General features: G+C 43.0%; 1 protein-coding gene across 5 annotated transcripts in view; it reads right to left on the reverse strand.

The window, feature by feature from the left end:
- ZFAND6 (zinc finger AN1-type containing 6) overlaps positions 1 to 19,832 on the reverse strand; it is a 69,624-nt gene that overhangs the window by 15,234 nt on the left and 34,558 nt on the right. For all 5 annotated transcript variants that reach the window (XM_067471443.1, XM_060755194.2, XM_067471444.1 and 2 more), the window contains exons 2-4: positions 8,480 to 8,650; positions 4,271 to 4,382; positions 3,972 to 4,078 (exon numbers count right to left, since the gene is read on the reverse strand). In XM_067471443.1, coding sequence (XP_067327544.1) covers positions 3,972 to 4,078; positions 4,271 to 4,382; positions 8,480 to 8,633 — 373 coding nt within the window. In that variant the 5' untranslated portion in view covers positions 8,634 to 8,650. The remainder of the gene's footprint in view (positions 1 to 3,971; positions 4,079 to 4,270; positions 4,383 to 8,479; positions 8,651 to 19,832) is intronic.

A 19,832-nucleotide genomic window follows, 5' to 3' on the forward strand; every position in this document is an offset into this window, starting at 1 on the left:
ACAGAGGTCCTCCTGGTCGATCGTAAACCGGATCGGGGTGTAGGGTGGCAACCTGTGTTGGACGGGGTTGAACTCCCCCTGAAGTCACAGGTACGCAGTTTGGGTGTCCTCCTGGACTCATAACTTACGCTTGAGGCTCAGGCGTTGGCAGCGGCGAGGAGGGCCTTTGCACAATTGAGACTTGTGCGCCAACTTCAGCCGTACTTCGTGAAGGCGGATCTGGCCAGGGTGGTCCATGCCTTAGTCACCTCTAGACTGGATTACTGCAATGCACTCTATGTGGGGCTGCCCTTGAAAACGGCTCGGAAATTCCAGATGGTCCAATGGGCGGCAGCCAGGTTGTTAACCAGGGAGCGGTCAGCCCTCCTATTCAAGGAGCTCCACTGGTTGCCATTCATTTTCCGGGCCCAGTTCAAGGTGCAGGTTCTCACTTACAAAGCCCTGAACGGTTTGAGACCTGCCTACCTACGTGACCGCATCTCTGTATACGAACACACACGATCTCTTTGATCGTCTGGAGAGGCCCTTCTCTCGATCCCACCTGCATCGCAGGCATGGTTGGTGGAGACGAGAGAGAGGGCCTTTTCAGTGGTGGCCCCTCGACTCTGGAACTCACTCCCTAAAGACATCAGGCAGGCCCCAACTCTGACAGTCTTTAGGAGGAGCTTGAAAACGTGGTTGTTCCAGTGTGCCTTCCCATAATAATGATCAGAACAGACCCCTCACTCTTAAGCTTCAGGAAGAATCTTAGGCAAGCCTTTGGGGATTAATATGACCCATAAGTATGACGGAAGAACGGCAAAGCTATTGGTTCAATGTTTACAAAGCTCAGCTGGTGCTAGACTTTTGATATGTTTGATATATTCCTTTGAAAGACTATTTTAATCGATATATATATATGTTTTTTTACAGAGAGAGGACCAGTTAGGAACAGAGAAGGACTGATAATGGGATTTTGGGAGCTGCAAAAGCAGCACGAGTTTAGGAAGTTCATGTTTTAACTAATTGCTACTTCATAAACCTATTTTGTGCAGTGCGTTAAAGCGCTGAGCTGCTAAACTTGTTGACTGAAAGGTCGCAGGTTCAAATCCGGCAAGCGGGGGTGAGCTCCCACTGTTAGCCCCAGCTTCTGCCAACCGAGCAGTTCATAAACATGCAAATGTGAGTAGATCAATAGGGATCGCTCCGGTGGGAAGGTAACAGCGCTCCATGCAGTCATGCTGGCCACATGACGTTGGAGGTGTCTACGGACAACGCCAGCTCTTCGGCTTAGAAATGGAGATGAGCACCAGCCCGCAGAGTCGGACATGACTGGGACTTAATGTTAGGGGAAAACCTTACCTTTACCTAAACCCAGCGGTTCTCAACCTGGGGTCCCCAGATGTTTTTGGCCTACAACTCCCAGAAATCCCAGCTAGTTTACCAGCTGTTAGGATTTCCGGGAGTTGTAGTCCAAAAACATCTGGAGACCCCAGGTTGAGAACTACTGACCTAAATCTATTTAATAAACCTTGTTTCCTTTTCTATGACTTTGCCACCCTGGACCACTGATCAACACAGCTACTCATCGAGAACAGAATAGATCTGACTTGAGTCCCAGATCCAGGCAAGGCCCAAGGGTTCGAAATTTAAGAGTCAGCCTGGACAGGGGCTCGGTCATGTTAGGACACAAAATCAATGTTTTAAGAACACAGGTAGAGCATGGCCTTTATCTGGGTATGGTGGGGCGATAACAAGATATCACAAACTCACTTTAGGAATCAAAAAGGTGCAGGTAAACAAATGATGAAATTTATAGTTTCCTAGTGTTTATACCTGGTGTCACCCAGGTGTCGGAGGGGTTGCTGCCCTCCTGTTTTCATCCCTTCTTTCTCTTTCCTTTCCTCACACCTTCTCCCTTATCCTTTCTCTTCCTTCTTTTTCTATCTCCCTACCCCGTCCTTTCTCCATTCTCCAGTTCTGAGAAGGTCTCCTTCCTTTCCCTTCCTTTCCTTTCCCTGCTTTCCTTTCTCTTTCTTTCTTTTCACTTTCCTTCCTTTCTCTTTCCCTTTCTTTCCTTTCCTTTTCTTTTCCCTTGCTTTCCCTTTTTTCTTTCCCTTTCTTTCCTTTCCCTTTCTTTCCTTTCCCTTCCTTCCTTTCCTTTCCCTTCCTTTCCCTTTCCTTCCTTTCCCTTTCCTTCCTTTCTCTTTCCCTTTCTTTCCTTTCCCTTTCCTTCCTTTCTCTTTCCCTTTCTTTCCTTTCCCTTCCTTCCTTTCCTTTCCCTTCCTTTCCTTTTCCTTTCTTTCCCTTTCTTTTTTCCCCTTCCTTTCCTTTCCCTTCCTTTCAATTTCCTTTCTTTCCCTTTCCTTTCTTTCCTTTTTGTTTCCCTTTCCTTCCCTTTCCCCCCTTTTTTCCTTTCACTTTCCTTCCTTTCCCTTTCCTTTCCCTTCCTTTGCCTTTTCTTCCCCCCCCCCCCTTTCTTTTCTTTTCCTTTCCTCCCTTCCTCCTTCTCATGCACATGTCCTCTTTCTTTTCCAGTGATATCAAAGAGGGCCACTTCACCTAGCAAGAGCCAATCCGTCATCTAGCACCAGTCAATCCAGTAGCACAAATCATACAATCATAGAATTGGATGAGACTTCATGGGCCATCCAGTCCAACCTCCTGCCAAGAAGCAGAAAAACTGCATTGAAAGCACCCCTGACAGATGGCCATCCAGCCTCTGTTTAAAAGCTTCCAAAGAAGGAGCCTCCACCACACTCTGGGGCAGAGAGTTCCACTGCTGAACAGCTCTCACAGTCAGGAAGTTCTTCCTAATGTTCAGATGAGAACTTCTGTGGTTCAGACAAACGCATAATTTTACATACATAGACAGAAGATTGGTGAAATTCTGAGGTTAAGACTGAATTTCTACTGATACAGACTGGCTAAGAGCTATCTATCCGGGACTGTGGCGCAGCTGGCTGGGAGTCAGCTGCATTAAGATCACTACTGATCAGAAGGTCATGTTGGGTTGGAGTGAGCTTCCGACCAATTTGTGTAGTTTGCTGTCGACCTTGGCAGCCCGAAAGACATTTGCATCTGTCAAGTAGGAAATTTAGGTACCGCTTATGAGGGGAGGCAAATGTAACTAATTTGCAATGCCATAAAAATCTCCAGCAAGCATGCAAAGAATGAGGAAGTACTTCATCAGTGTCACAAACGGTCGATGAAGGGACAGCTCCCCTGGTGACCACAATACCCTCAAGAAAAAAAGCTGGAATGTTAAATGGCCTTTGTGTCTGTCTATATATGTTGTGTATCTATGGCAGTAGTTCTCAACCTGGGTTCCCCAGATGTTTTTGGCCTACAACTCCCAGAAATCCCAGCCAGTTTACCAGCTGTTAGGATTTCTGGGAGTTGAAGGCCAAAAACATCTGGGGACGTTGAGAACCACTGATCTATGGCATTGAATGTTTGCCATGTATATGTACACTGCAATCTGCGCTGAGTCCCCAGAGGGGTGAGATGGGTGGAATATAAATACTGTAAATAAAAATAATAATAAATATTTACTTTTCTCCACAATAGCTATAACCTGGTTTTTGGCCTTTCCACTTTGCATGCCCATCATCATAGGCATGTTAAGAGTCTGGCCCCTATTGAGGACACGTAATTCTTGACACACTAGGAAGACATTCCACATGTACACAACCCAGGCGGCACTGTTGACATTGCCAGGAACTTCTTGACTGAAAGGTCGCAGGTTCAAATCTGGGGAGCAGGGGTGAGCTCCCACTGTTAGTCTCAGCTTCTGCCAACCTAGCAGCTCGTAAACAGCTCTGGCTTGCTGAATCTTTTTTGAGAGCCAGCACTGTGGCGTTTTCGTGAGACAACAATAAACCAAGATGGACAATAATTGATTATTTTTTTTATCAATGAAGGAAGACACACAATGCAGACAAACAAAATGAAAACGACAACAAAGGAATTCAATTTGTTCCCGTACTAACCTTGCACATCTTCTCTTTCCGGTCCTGTTTTGTCCACTATGGCTGTACTTTCCACTTCACACGTTGCTACAGATTCTGCTAAGAGCGTTGATGGGACTGACACAGGGCTGGAAGGAGGAAAACATTCCATCAAAATGCAATCCAGCCTTTGAAGTAAACAGCTATTTAGTAGAGTTTGGAAAACATTTGTTATCAAAATAACTAGTAGAGTTAAGTTGTGGCTACCTGTCGGTAAGATGTTAACTCTGTTTGCTATCAGACCTTCAACTCCCCGCCCCAGGCAGACCCCTAACCTGTACCTTGGTTGCATAGGTGGTACAGGTGTAGACTCTAGTGTTGGCGGAGCGTCCTGGAGAGTGCTTTCAGTGCATTGAACCGGTAAAGATTCAGCTAGACTATTAACAGATGTTGCTGAAAGAAGAAGACACAACGTTAAAGGCCAGAATTTGGAAGGAGCATTTCCCTGGAGTTATTTTCCCCCCGATAAAAAGGTAGGTGCATTGCAAGATAGAAAGCTACTTAATAATAATAACAATAACAATAATAATATTTTTTTTGTGATACGAAATCCAGCATAGAGATCTCATTTGCTGTGACGTACTGTGCTTGTGTCAATAATAATAATAATAATAATAATAATAATAATATAACAATAATAATACAGTAAACTGGAAGACAGAAAGCTATTTTATAATAATAATAACAATAACAATAATAATAATAATATAACAATAATAATACAGTAAACTGGAAGACAGAAAGCTATTTTATAATAATAATAACAATAATAATAATTTTTTTGTGATACGAAATCCAGCGTAGAGATCTCATTTGCTGTGACGTACTGTGCTTGTGTCAATAATAATAGTAATAATAATAATAATAATAATAATACAATAATAATACAGTAAACTGGAAGACAGAAAGCTATTTTATAATAATAATAACAATAACAATAATAATATTTTTTTGTGATACGAAATCCAGCGTAGAGATCTCATTTGCTGTGACGTACTGTGCTTGTGTCAATAATAATAATAATAATAATAATAATATAATATAACAATAATAATACAGTAAACTGGAAGACAGAAAGCTATTTTATAATAATAATACCAATAACAACAATAATAATTTTTTTGTGATACGAAATCCAGCGTAGAGATCTCATTTGCTGTGATGTACTGTGCTTGTGTCAATAATAATAATAATAATAATAATAATAATATAATATAACAATAATAATACAGTAACAACTGGAAGACAGAAAGCTATTTTATAATAATAATAACAATAACAATAATAATATTTTTTGTGATACGAAATCCAGCGTAGAGATCTCATTTGCTGTGACGTACTGTGCTTGTGTCAATAATAATAATAATAATAATATAATAATATAACAATAATAATACAGTAAACTGGAAGACAGAAAGCTATTTTATAATAATAATACCAATAACAACAATAATAATTTTTTTGTGATACGAAATCCAGCGTAGAGATCTCATTTGCTGTGATGTACTGTGCTTGTGTCAATAATAATAATAATAATAATAATAATAATAATAATATAATATAACAATAATAATACAGTAACAACTGGAAGACAGAAAGCTATTTTATAATAATAATAACAATAACAATAATAATAATATTTGTGATACGAAATCCAGCGTAGAGATCTCATTTGCTGTGACGTACTGTGCTTGTGTCAATAATAATAATAATAATAATAATAATAATATAACAATAATAATACAGAAACAACTGGAAAAGCTGACACGATATGAGGATTTAAAGATTGAACTGCAAAGACTCTGGCACAAGCCAGTCAAGGTGGTCCCAGTGGTGATTGGCACACTGGGTGCAGTGCCTCAAGACCTTGGCCAGCACTTAAACACAATCAAACCACATTTTCGCTTTTTTGTGGACCATTGGTGGTCTACAGACCACAGATCAGGAACCACTTTTAATTTTTTTTGTCGTGTCAGGAGCGACTTGAGATACTGCAAGTCGCTTCTGGTGTGAGAGAATTGGCCGTCTGTGAGCACGTTGCCCAGGGGACGCCTGGATGATTTTTGATGTTTTTATCATCCTTGTGGGAGGATTCTCTCATGTCCCCGTATGAGGAGCTGGAGCTGATAGAGGGAGCTCATCCGCATCTCCCCAGATTCGAACCTGCGACCTGTCGGTCTTCAGTCCTGCAGGAACCACTGATTTAATGCCAAGGACACAAATTGACTAGCTACAGAATTGGTAGCAAAAGAAAAAGTTCCTAGTTCTAAATTTGTTAAAAGTACTCATCAGTCAACAATTAATTCGGTGAATATACTTTGGTTGAGATGAATAAAAGGTTCAGGCCAATGTAAAAAATGAACTTTGAGAGTAGACTTTTGGAACCTAATAATCTATATAAATAAAAATGTAATGTTTGTTTGTGGGATTAACAGAACTCAAAAACTACTGGATGAATTGACAACAAATTTGGACACAAGACACCTAACAGCCCAATGTATGTCCTTCACTCAAAAAAATTGATTTTGTCATTTGGGAATTGTAGTTTCTGGGATTTATAGTTCACCTACAATCAAAGAGCATTCTGAACCCCACCAACAATGGAATTGAACCAAACTTGGCACACAGTTCTGCCATGACCAGCAGAAAATACTGGAAGGGTTTGGTGGGCAGTATCCTTTGGTTTTGGAGTTGTAGTTCACCTACATCCAGAGATCACTATGGACTCAAACAATGATGGATCTGGACCAAACTCCACGCAAATACTCAATATGCCCAAATGTGAACACTGGTGGAGTTTGGGGAACTTTCAACTTTAGATTGTCTGGTTATTTGGGTTGCTGATTCAGAAAATTGTATTGGATAGACTACATCAGCTCTAGCTTCTGATACAGAACATATGCCATCCAATAGTTGTCATTTGGTCCCTCACAGAAAATGGTATTTAATAAGGTTCAGCACTATAAGAGGGTTTCGCGATACTAGTCTCTCTCGTTGCAATGGTGTAGTAAAGGTGAGGCCACGGACCATATTTAGTTCTTCTGGAGCCACTGCTATAGATAGTACTTCTTATTGTGTGCCTTCAAGTCACTTCTGAATTACAGAGATCCAAATGCAAAACCTATCCTAGGGGATTTGCCATCCTCTGGGGCTGAAAGAGATGTAAGGGTCAGACTTTAGCACAGCGGGTTAAACTGCCCGCTGCACAAAATCTTGCTGATCAATAGTTCAATAGTTCAAGATCGGGTTGGGGTGAGCTCCCAAACATCAGCCCAGCTTGTGCTCACCTAGCAGTTCGAAAACAGTAATATGAGTAGAGAAATAGGTGGGGAGGTCATAAAAGGCGGCCACGCAGACATGCTGGTAATTCGATCAGGAAAGTGTCTAATGACAACAAAGCTCCTCGGAACAGAAGATGGAGCAACAGCACCCCTTGTGGCCGGAGTTGAGTACAGCCTCCAGATGCCGGAGAGGGAAAAAGATGGGAAGCCTTTACCTCTGTTTATCTACTATATTGTCTTTGTTAATTGTATAACGGCATTGAATGTTTGCTGTATATATGCACTGTAATCTGACCTGAGTCCCCTCGGGTGAGATAGAGTGGAATATAAACAAAATATATTATTATTGTTGTTGTTTTTATTTATTTATTTACGACATTTATATGCTGCCCTTCCCACCCCGAAGGGAACTCAGAGCGGCTTACAAGGCATATATTACACACAATATATTATATTATTAGAATAGTACAATATCAGCATTAAACATTGCCATATTGCACCATACCACTAAATCGTAATATTATTAGTAATATTACATGTAATATAAATATATAATTATAATATCACATTACTATTATTATTATTATTATTAGATAGCATTACATTATAATATTATATATATATATATAGTGTTGTTGTTGTTGTTATTGTTGTTATGGTCACCCAGTGGGTTGCCATGGCAGAACAGAGATCTGAACCCTGAAATGCTTCCCGTGTGCCCTAGAAGATATTGTGGGGCAAACATTATTACAGAAATATATATTTGGCTGGAGGGTACATAGTACAATATCAGCATTAAACATTGCCATATTGCACCATACCACTAAATCGTAATATTATTAGTAATATAATAATATGTAATATAAATATATAATTATAATATCATATTATTATTATTATTATTATTATTATTATTCTATAGCATTACATTATAATATTATATAATATTATATATATATATATATATATATATATATATATATATGTTGTTGTTGTTGTTGTTAAGGTCACCCAGTGGGTTGCCATGGCAGAACAGAGATCTGAACCCTGAAATGCTTCCCGTGTGCCCTAGAAGACATTGTGGGGCAAACATTATTACAGAAATATATATTTGGCTGGTGGGTACAGTTAGGGATGTTTCTCTCTAAGGTCTCCCACACTTGTCCACCAAAACTCCTGAGGAATGTCATGCTCTTTGACTCCACTTACCTGATGGGCTAATTCTACCATTACTACCATTCTGCCGTTGGAGATGTTCTTTATAGCATACTGAACACATGCCGTTCGTACGAGGGTTTCCATAAAATCCGCATCCAGTGGAACAAAGCATAGGCACTTGGCTATGGTTGGTTTCTTGAGCCATATTCCTTTTCTAGTGACCTGAGAAACAAGGAACCAGCAAGTCAGTGACTTCAGACTAACTCAACTTTTTTGTATCACCCTGGCACATTGATCCTGCAGCAACTTCAACCCAGAATACATTTAAGATAGGCATGGGCAAACATTCAAACTTGGAGGCCACAAGCTAGAACTCCCTGCTAAGAGGAAAGGAGGGAAGGAGGAAGGAAGGAAAGAGAGAAGGGAGGACAAAAGGGAGGATGGATGGATGGATGGATGGATGGGAGGGATGAAAGAAGGTCGCAGGTTTGAACTGCTAGGTTGTCAGCCCCAGCTTCTGCCAACCTAGCAGTCCAAAAACTGGCAAATGTGAGTAGATCAATAGGTACCGCTCCAGCGGGAAGGTAAGGGCGCTCCATGCAGTCACGCTGGGCACTTGACCTTGGAGGTGTCTACGGACAAAGCTGGCTCTTCGGTTTAGAAATGGAGATGAGCACCACACCCCAGAGTCGGACATGACTGGACTTCATGTCAGGGGGAAACCTTTACCTTATATATGTGTTTATATATTTGTGTATCTGTGTATATATGTGTGTGTATATATGTGTGTGCATATGTGTGTGTGAAGATGTGTATATATATGTCTATATATTTGTGTGTTTATATGTGTATATGTAGATTGTGTATATGAGTGTGCTTGTTTATATGCATATTTGTGTTTATATATGTGTGCATGTGTATATTTGTGTGTGCATGTGTATATGTATATGTGTGTAGATGTTTGTGTGTGTATGTAGATGTTTGTGTATGTATATTTGTGTGTGCTTGGGTATATATATACACATGTGTATGTATGTGTGCATGTGTATATGTACCTGAGTGTGTGTGTGTGTGTGTAGATAGATAGATAGATAGATAGATAGATAGATAGATATTAATTAGCTGTCCCCTGCCACACGTTGCTGTGGCCCACATGGGGGTTCTGTGTAGAAGGTTTGGCCCAATTCTGTCATGGGTGGGGTTCAGAATGCTCTGTGATTGTAGGTGAACTATAAATCCCAGCAACTACAACTCCCAAATGTCAAGATTCTATTTTCTCCAAACTCCACCATTGTTCACTTTTGGGCATATTGAGTCTTCGTGTAGAATTTGGTTCAATCCATCATTGTTTGAGTCCACAGTGATCTCTGGATGTAGGTGAACTACAACTCCAAAACCAAAGGACATTGTCCACCAAACCCTTCTAGTGATTTCTGTTGGTCACGGGAGTCCTGTGTGCCAAGTTTGGTCCAATTCTATTGTCAGTGGAGTTCAGAATGCTCTTTGATTGTAGGTGAACTATACATCCCAGCAACTACAACTCCCAAATGACAAAAATCATATATTTTTTTGAGTGAAGGACATACATTGGGTTGGTCAGTGTCTTGTGTCCAAATTTGGTGTCAATTCCCCCAGTGGTTTTTGAGTTCTGTTAATCCCACAAACGAACATTACGTTTTTATGTATATAGATGGTGCATTTTTGGGGTTTTTAAGTCCGTTCTGCTGGGTTTTTGTTGTTGTTGTTGTAATTTTAGGGGTGATGAACACTCGTTGGACTGTTAGGTGTCTTGTGTCCAAATTTCATGTCAATTCGTCCAGTGGTTTCTGAGTTATGTTAACCCCACAAACGAACATTATATGTTTATTTATATAGATTCATAACAATAGTAAAATGAAAGTTATGAAGTAACAACGAAAATAATGTTATGGTTGGGGATCACCACAGGAATCCCACTGGAGCATTGCAGCGCACCCAAATACCTGGGAGGAGTCACTCTGGACCGTGCCCTGACCTACAAGAAGCACTGCCTGAACATCAAGCAGAAAGTGGGTGCTAGAAACAATATCTTATGAAAGCTGACTGGCACAACCTGGGGATCACAACCAGATACAGTGAAGACATCTGCCCTTGCACTATTCTACTCTGCTGCTGAGTACGCACGACCAGTATGGAACACATCTCACCACACTAAAACAGTGGGTGTGGCTCTTAATGAGACATTATCACGGGGTGTCTGCGCCCTACACCACTGGAGAAATTACGCTGTCCAGCTGGTATTGCACCACCTGACATCCGCCGGGAAGTAGCAGCCAATAGTGAAAGGACCAAGGCAGTGACATCTCCAGCTCATCCCTTGTTGGGGTATCAGCCAGCACGTCAATGACTTAAATCCAGACATAGTTTTCTAAGCTCTGCAGAGACACTAGCTGAAACACCTCAGCAAGCAAGAGTCCAAAAGTGGCAGGCTCAAACTCAGAGCCTCAACCAATGGCTGATACCAAATGAGAGACTCCCCCCTGGGCACACAGAAGACTGGGCGACTTGGAAGGCGCTGAACAGACTGCGCTCTGGCACCACGAGATGCAGAGCCAACCTTCAGAAATGGGGCTACAAAGTGGAATCCACGACATGCGAGTGCGGAGAAGAGCAAACCACTGACCACCTGCTGCAATGCAACCTGAGCCTTGCCACATGCACAAGGGAGGAACTCCTTGTGGCAACACCAGAGGCACTCCAAGGGGCCAGATACTGGTCAAAGGACATTTAATCAACTATCAAGTTTGCAAAATTTGTGTTTTGTTTGTTTGTTAAAAAATGCAATGTAACTTTTTGGTCTGCCCCTTACACAACAAATAAATAAATAACCACAACATGAGGAACTGTATTAAGGGGGGTCAGAGTATTAGGAAGGTTGAGAACCACTGCTCTATAAAGAACAGAGGAAGACAACAGCACCCCATGCACACAAACAGGAAGAGGCCACATGGAGGTGACTACTCCTCAGCAGGAAAGACTGGATTCAGAACAGGTTAAGCCAGCTTGCCATTCTCTCTGTGGCTTGGAAATAATTCGGCAAGCAGGATAACAGCCCTGCTGCAAACATCTTCCGCTCTTGCAAAGTGTCAGGAGGTGTTTCGGTTTGAAAGGTGTCTCAAATTAGGGTGAAAGGTTTTCCAAGTAGAGTAATTAAAAGTCAATCAAGAAAAGGAACACAACTCGCCACATTCACCCAGGCGCAAATGAGATGTCATCCATTAAAAGCAAGCAACTGTCTCCTGGATTTGTCCCTTTTTTCAGCCTTGGATTATGGATGGGTAGGGAGGGAGGCCAGGAGGCATATGAGGTCGTCACTGAACGTTTTGTCTTTGGATTTTGTCATTTGGGAGTTGTAGTTCCCAGGATTTATAGTTCACCTACAATCAAAGAGCATTCTGAGCTCCACCAAGGATGGAAATGAACCAAACTTGGCACACAGTTCTCCCATGACCAATAGAAAATACTGGAAGGGTTTGGTAGGCATTGACTTTGAATTTTGGAGTTGTAGTTCACCTACATCTAGAAAGCACGGTGGACTCAGTGATGGATTTGGACCAAACTTGGCATGAATACTTGATATGCCCAAATGTGAACCCTGGTGGAGTTTGGGGAAAATAGGCCTTGACATTTGGGAGTTGTAGTTGCTGGGATTTATAGTTCACCTACAATCAAAGAGCATTCTGAGCTCCACCAAGGATGGAATTGAACCAAGCTTGGCACACAGTTCTCCCATGACCAACTGAAAATATTGGAAGGGTTTGGTAGGCATTGACCTTGAATTTTGGAGTTGTAGTTCACCTACATCCAGAGATCACTGTGGACTCAGTGATGGATTTGGACCAAACTTGGCACGAATACTTGATATGCCCAAATGTGAACCCTGGTGGAATTTGAGGAAAATAGGACTTGACATTTGGGAGTTGTAGTTGCTGGGATTTATAGTTCACCTATAATCAGAGCATTCTGAACCCCACCAATGATCGAATTGGGCCAAACCTCCCAAACCTCCCGAACTCCGCCAAGGATGGAATTGAACCAAACTTGGCACAGAGCACTCCCATGACCAACAGAAAATACTAGAAGGGTTTGCTGGGAATTGACCTTGGGTTTTGGAGTTGTAGTTCACCTACATCCAGACAGCAAACAATGAGGGATCTAGACCAAACTTGGCAGGAACACACAATATGCCCAAATGTGGACACTGGTGGAGTTTGGGGAAAATAGACCTTGACATTTGGAATTTATTGTTCACCTACAATCAAAGAGCATTCTGAACCACACCAATGATAGAATCGGGCCAAACTTCCCACACAGAACCCCCATGACCAACAGAAAATGCAGGAAGGGTTTGGTAGGCATTGACCTTGAGTTTTGGAGCTGTAGTTCACCTACATCCAGAGATCACTGTGGAACTCAAACAGTAATGGATTTGAACCAAACTTGGCATGATATGCCCAAATGTGAACCCTGATGGAGTTTGGGGAAAACAGACCTTGATATTTGGGAGTTGTAGTTGAGGGATTTATAGTTCACCTACACTCAAAGAGCATTCCGAACTCCGCCAAGGATGGAATTGAACCAAACTTGGCACAGAGCACTCCCATGATGAACAGAAAATACTGGAAGGGTTTGCTGGGAATTGATCTTGAGTTTTGGAGTTGTAGTTCACCTACATCCAGAGAGCATTGTGAACCCAAACAATGATGGATTTGGACCAAACTTGGCACGATATGCCCAAATATGAACCCTGGAAAATAGGCCTTGACATTTGGGAGTTGTAGTTGCTGGGATTTATAGTTCACCTACAATCAAAGAGCATTCTCAACTCCACCAATGATAGAATTGGGCCAAACTTCCCACACAGAACTCCCATGACCAAAAGAAAATACTGCAGGGATTTGGGAGAAATTGACAGTGATTTAGGGGAGATGTAGTCAGAGGCGGCCGTAGGTAATTTTCAACTGTAAGCAAACAGTATTTTGGCACCCCCCCCCCCAAACCATATTTTCTGTTCATTGTGGGAGTTCTGTGTGCCATATTTGGTTCAATTCCATCATTGGTGGAGTTCAGAATGCTCTTTGATTGTAGGTGAACTATACATCCCAGTAACTACAACTTGCATATCTCAAGGTCTATTTTCCCCCAAGAGTTGTAGTACACTTACATCCAGAGAGCACTGTGGACTTAAACAATGATGGATCTGGACCAAACTTGGCATAAGCACTCAATACGCCCAAATATGAACACAGATGGAGTTTGGGGTAAATAGACCTTGACATTTGGGAGTTGTAGTCACTGGGATTCACAGTTCACCTAAAATCAAAGGGCATTCTGAACCCCATGAACGACAGAATCGGGGCAAACTTCCCACACAGAACCCCTATGCATGACCAACAGAAAATACTCAAGGCCATCCAGTCCAACTCCCTTCATCAGGGCAAGGAAACGTAAACAAAGTCCTCCTGACAAAGAGCCATCCAGCCATAGATAGAGATCGAGAGAGAGAGAGAGAGAGAGAGAGAGAGATGATTCACACACACAGAGAGATATAGTATCATAGATTTGAAAGGGACCCCTAAAGAAGGACAATGATATGCTGCATGTTCCAGAGTAGGCAAACCAGACACTCTCCACATCAACACTGACAAAGAAACAGCAAGAAATACTGTTTACTCACAAGCAGAAAGGAATTACATACATTAGAAACCAACACTTTCTCATTACTTTATTTTCCAGATCAACAGACTGGGCCACAGCAATGCGTGGCAGGGGGCAGCTAGTACAGTAATATATAATACAAACATTGTGTTGGAATCTCCTTTCCTATAGTTTGAAGCAATTGTTCCGCGTCCTAGTCTCCAGGGCAGTAGAAAACAAGCTTGCTCCCTCCTCCCTATGACTTCCTCCCACATCTTGATACATGGCCCTTATCATGTCTCCTCTCAGCCTTCTCTTCTTCAGGCTAAACATGCCCAGCTCTTTAAGCCGCTCCTCATAGGGTTTGTTCTCCAGACCCTTGATCATTTGAGTCGCCCTCCTCTGGACACATTCCAGCTTGTCAACATCTCCCTTCAATTGTGGTGCCCAGAATTGGACACAATATTCCAGGTGTGGTCTAACCAAGGCAGAATAGAGCATGGGTAGCATGACTTCCCATAGATCACAACAAAATGCCTATGTGGACCAAAACATGTAAGAGAGCCTTCCTGCTGATGCCCTCATACGGAAAGGTGTACTGCCTTGGATTTTGGGGAGAATATTGAACCATCATGATCAGAAAACATGGAGAACCTTAGCCTCCATAATATTGGAATATCTCCCCCACTTCCTGGTTTAGGATCACGTGTAAATGCAGTCTGTGAGTGCTGGGAAGTATTCAAAGCAGCCAGAAAAGCCAAATATGAATCACTATATAAATAGGATCATGATGCCAAGGTCATCTGATAAGGCAGCATTCAACAAATGAATGCATAATTACAGGATGAATGACCCAAGGCAGGAGCTGATAGGGCTCAGAGTTGGAGAAGCGTCTCAAGGAAGAGAAGAGGCGGCACACTCCACTACGAAGCAAAAACAAGGAAGCAATGACATGCAAGCAAACACGGACTATGACAAGGCAAACATGTGGGTTCAAAAGTTCCACATGACTGAAGCATGTCAGATTAGTCACAGCTTGACAAAGAAAGAAACCACACCAAACAATGATCATTCAACTTGGGCTCCTGTCTTAACAAGGTTGTTTAAAGACCATCTCAACGTAATTTTTCAAGCTGATGGGACAGGGATAGCCATTACTTCCACATAACTAAGGATTGAGATCCGCTGAGGGTCTTGTCTTTCCAGGAAGGTCAAGAGACTACGTTGAGACATGGAAGACAGTCTTCTCAATCTTGTCTTGGAGACTCAACCGATGGCAATACTGATTTCATTCAGGCACCAAGTGGAAACCTGGTTACAGGCAGTCCCCGAGTTACAAACATCTGACTAACAAATGACTCATAGTTAAGAACAGGGATGAGACAACAGGAAGTGAGAGAAATCTACCCCTCGGAAGGGAAATTCACTCCTGAAAGAGTTATTATCATGGGGAAAAGGGGTCTCCATTGAAGCTTTATCAACAATCCTTATAGGAGTCCCCAATGGGTTCAACCATGCATGGGCAAATTTTCTAACTTGGGGGGATTAGCTGTCCAGTGATGGAAGGAAGGGAAGGAAGGGAAGAGAGAAGGAAAGAAGGAAGGATGGAAGGGAAGAAGGGAAGGATGGAAGGAAGGAGAAAGAGGGAGGAAGGGAAGGAAGGAAAGACGAAAGGGAAGGAAGGAGGGAAGGAAGGAAGGAATCAGAGTGGAGAGGGAAGAGGGAAAGAAGGAAGAACGAAAGCGAAGAAGGGAAAGATGGAAGGAGAAAGGGAGAAAGGGAAGGAAGGAAAGACAAAAGGGAAGGAAGGAGGGAGGGAAGGAAGGAAGGAGTCAGAGTGGAGAGGGAAGAGGGAAAGAAGGAAGGATGAAAGGGAAGGATGGAAGGAGAAAGAGGGAGGAAGGGAAGGAAGGAAAGACGAAAGGGAAGGAAGGAGGGAGGGAAGGAAGGAGTCAGAGTGGAGAGGGAAGAGGGAAAGAAGGAAGGATGAAAAGGTGAAAGGGAAGGATGGAAGGAGGAGGAGGAAGGAAGGAAAGATGAAGGAAGGAAGGAGGGAGGGAAGGAAGGAGTCAGAGTGGAGAGGGAAGAGGGAAAGAAGGAAGGGTGAAAGGGAAGGATGGAAGGAGAAAGAGGGAGGAAGGGAAGGAAGGAAAGACGAAAGGGAAGGAAGGAGGGAGGGAGGGAAGGAAGGAGTCAGAGTGGAGAGGGAAGAGGGAAAGAAGGAAGGGTGAAAGGGAAGGATGGAAGGAGAAAGAGGGAGGAAGGGAAGGAAGGAAAGACGAAAGGGAAGGAAGGAGGGAGGGAGGGAAGGAAGGAGTCAGAGTGGAGAGGGAAGAGGAAATTAAGGAGGAAAGAAAGAGAGAAGGAAAACAAAAGGGAGGGAAGGACAAAAATGTGGAAGGGAATGGAGAAAGGGAGACAGGGTGGGGAGGGAAGAAAGAGAGAAGGAAGGAAAGACAAAAGGGAAGCAAGGAAGACAGGAAGGAAGGAGTCAGAGGGAGAGTGGGAAGAGGGAAAGAAGGAAGGATGAAAGGGTGGAAGGGAAGGATGGAAGGAGAAGGGGGAATTAAGGAGGAAGGAAAGAGAGAAGGAAGGAAAGGCAAAAGGGAGGGAAGGACGAAAAGATGGAAGGGAATGGAGAAAGGGAGAAAGAGGGAGGGGAGGGAGGAAAGAGAGAAGGAAGGAAAGACAAAAGGGAAGGAAGGAAGGAGTCAGAGGGAGAGAGGGAAGAGGGAAAGAAGGAAGGACGAAAGGGTGGAAGGGAAGGATGGAAGGAGAAGGAGGGAGGGGAGGGAGGGAGGTAAGGAGGAAGGAAAGAGAAAAGGAAGGAAAGAGAAAAGGAAGGAAAGAGAAAAGGGAAGGAAGGAGTCAAAGGGAGAGAGGGAAGAGAGGAAAAAAAGAAGGACGAAAGGGTGGAAGGGAAGGATGGAAAGAGAAGGAGGGAGGGAGGGAGGGAAGAAAGAAGGAAAGAGAGAAGGAAGGAAAGACAAAAGGGAAAGACAAAAAGGTGGAAGGGAATGGAGAAAGGGAGAATGAGGGAGGGGAGGGAGGAAAGAGTGAAGGAAGGAAAGACAAAAGGGAAGGAAGGAAGGAAGGAAGGAAGGAAGGAAGGAAGGAAGGAAGGAAGGCGAGAGAGGGACGGAAGGAAGGGCAAAAGTGTGAAAGGGAAGGAGAAAGGGAGGGAACGAGGAAGGAAAGAGAGAAGGAAGGAAGGAAGGATAGAATAGTGTGAGAGAGGGGGGTCTGAGAAAAGAGCCCAAAGGGCCTGGGTTTGCCCACACCTGGGCTAAATCCTTGTGCCGGCAAGACTACTGTCTGAAAGGTTGGCGGTTCAAATCCGGGAAGCGAGGTGAGCTCCCATTTGTCAGCTCCAGCTTCCCATGCGGGGACATGAGAAAAGCCTCCCAGAGGATGGTAACACATCCGGCCGTTCCCTGGGCAATGTCCTTGCAGACGGCCAATTTTCTCACACCAGAAGCGACTTGCAATTTGTCAAGTCGCTTCTGGCACACACAAAAAAATCTTGTTTCCACAAGCCAATATTTTCAAAATCCAAGTATCACAGGGATAGAAAATGAAGGGAAATCTTCTGAAGAGAGGCACAGACAGCCAAACAGATACCACAGGGGAATTAACCCTTCCCAATGCTATCAAAAGCGCATATGTACTATACTATTGATTTATCTTATATTATACTATTGATTTCATGTTACTTGTAAACTGCCTGGAGATATTTTTGACACAATGGGACAGAAATAATTTTAATAAAATAAAATCTATATAAATAAAAATGTAATGTTCGTTTGTGGGATTAACCACACTCAAAAACCACTGGACGAATTGACACCAAATTTGGACACAAGGCATTTAACAACCCAATGTACGTCCTTCACTAAAAAAAATATGATTTTGTCATTTGGGAGTTGTAGTTGCTGGGATTTATAGTTCACCTACAATCAAAGAGATTTCTGGACTCCACCATTATGGCATTGAACCAAAGGTGACACACAGGACTCCCATGACCAACAGAAAACACTAGAAGGGTTTGGTGGGCATTGACTTTGAGTTTGGGAGTTGTAGTACACCTACCTCCAGAGAGCACTCAAACAATGATGGATCTGGACCAAACTTGGCACGGATATTCCATATGCCCAAATATGAACACAGATGAAGTTTGGGGGAAATAGACCTTGACATTTGGGATTTGTAGTTACTGGGATTTATAGTTCACCAACAATCAAAGAGCATTGTGAACCCCACCAATGATAGAATTAAACCAAACTTTCCACACAGAACTCCCATGACTAACAGAAAATGCTGTGTTTTCCGAACTCAAAAACCACTGGATGAATTGACACCAAATTTGGACACAAGACACCTAACAACCCAATGTACGTCCTTCACTAAAAAAAAGTTGATTTTGTCATTTGGGAGTTGTAGTTGCTGGGATTTATAGTTCACCTACAGCCAAAGATCATTCTGAACCCCACCAATGATAGAATTGAACCAAAGGTGACACACGACCAACAGAAAACACTAGAAGGGTTTGGTGGGCACTGACCTTGAGTTTGGGAGTTGTAGTACACCTACATCCAGAGAGCACTCAAACAATGATGGATCTGGACCAAACTTGGCACGGATATTCCATATGCCCAAATATGCATGCAGATGGAGCTTCGGGGGAATAGACTTTGACACTTGGGAGTTGTAGTTACTGGGATTTATAGTTCACCTACAATCACAGAGCATTCTGAATCCCACCAACGATAGAATTGGGCCAAATCTCCCAGACAGAACCCCCATGTGGGCCACAGCAACGCGTGGCAGGGGATGGCTACTAATAAATAAATATTTATTTATCGAGTCAGTGCAACCAGTCGATTATATTACATTTCTAACAGAACAAAGCAAAAAAAAAAAAAAAACCCAGACAAAATACGAAAATTGTGAGTTTGGTAGTTGATTAAATGTCCTTTGACCAGTATCTGGCCCCTTGGAGTGCCTCTGGTGTTGCTGCAAGAAGGTCCTCCATTGTGCATGTGGCAGGGCTCAGGGTGCATTGCAGCAGGTGGTCAGTGGTTTGCTCTTCTCCACACTCGCATGTCGAGGATTCCACTTTGCGGCCCCATTTCTGAAGGTTGGCTCTGCATCTCGTGGTGCTAGAGCACAGTCTGTTCAGCGCCTTCCAAGTCGCCCAGTCTTCTGTGTGCCCAGGAGGGAGTCTCTCATTGGGTATCAGCCATTGGTTGAGGTTCTGGGTCTGAGCCTGCCACTTTTGGACTCTCGCTTGCTGAGGTGTTCCGGCGAGTGTCTCTGTAGATCTTAGAAAACTATTTCTAGATTTAAGTCGTTGACGAATAAATAATAAATAAATGAATAGATTCACAGAAACGCATGGTTGACTGTTGTCGAAAATGAGGGGCTGAATTAGGTATGCAAAACTTCCCAATGAAACAGACCGAGAGAGGCATACAACTTGATTTTCCAAGGGTGAGCCAGTCCTATCCACATTACAATAGCAGTCCCCGATGCGCTGTTGAGGAATGACGGTATAGATCCCATTCAGACATGGCCTTGTGCTTGTGAAGAAACTTGTTTTGTTTGGTGTGTTTGCTTTGGCAAAGGAGGGCACACTCCAAGGGGCCCGGTCGTGGCTCTCCTAGCAACGCGGAGGCTTCCAGCCCCAACACTTTGATCGGAACACAAAGTTCAAGATTTGGTGTGTTTG

The sequence above is a fragment of the Anolis sagrei genome, chromosome 9 (genome assembly GCF_037176765.1).
Source record: "Anolis sagrei isolate rAnoSag1 chromosome 9, rAnoSag1.mat, whole genome shotgun sequence".
Lineage (NCBI taxonomy): Eukaryota > Metazoa > Chordata > Lepidosauria > Squamata > Dactyloidae > Anolis > Anolis sagrei.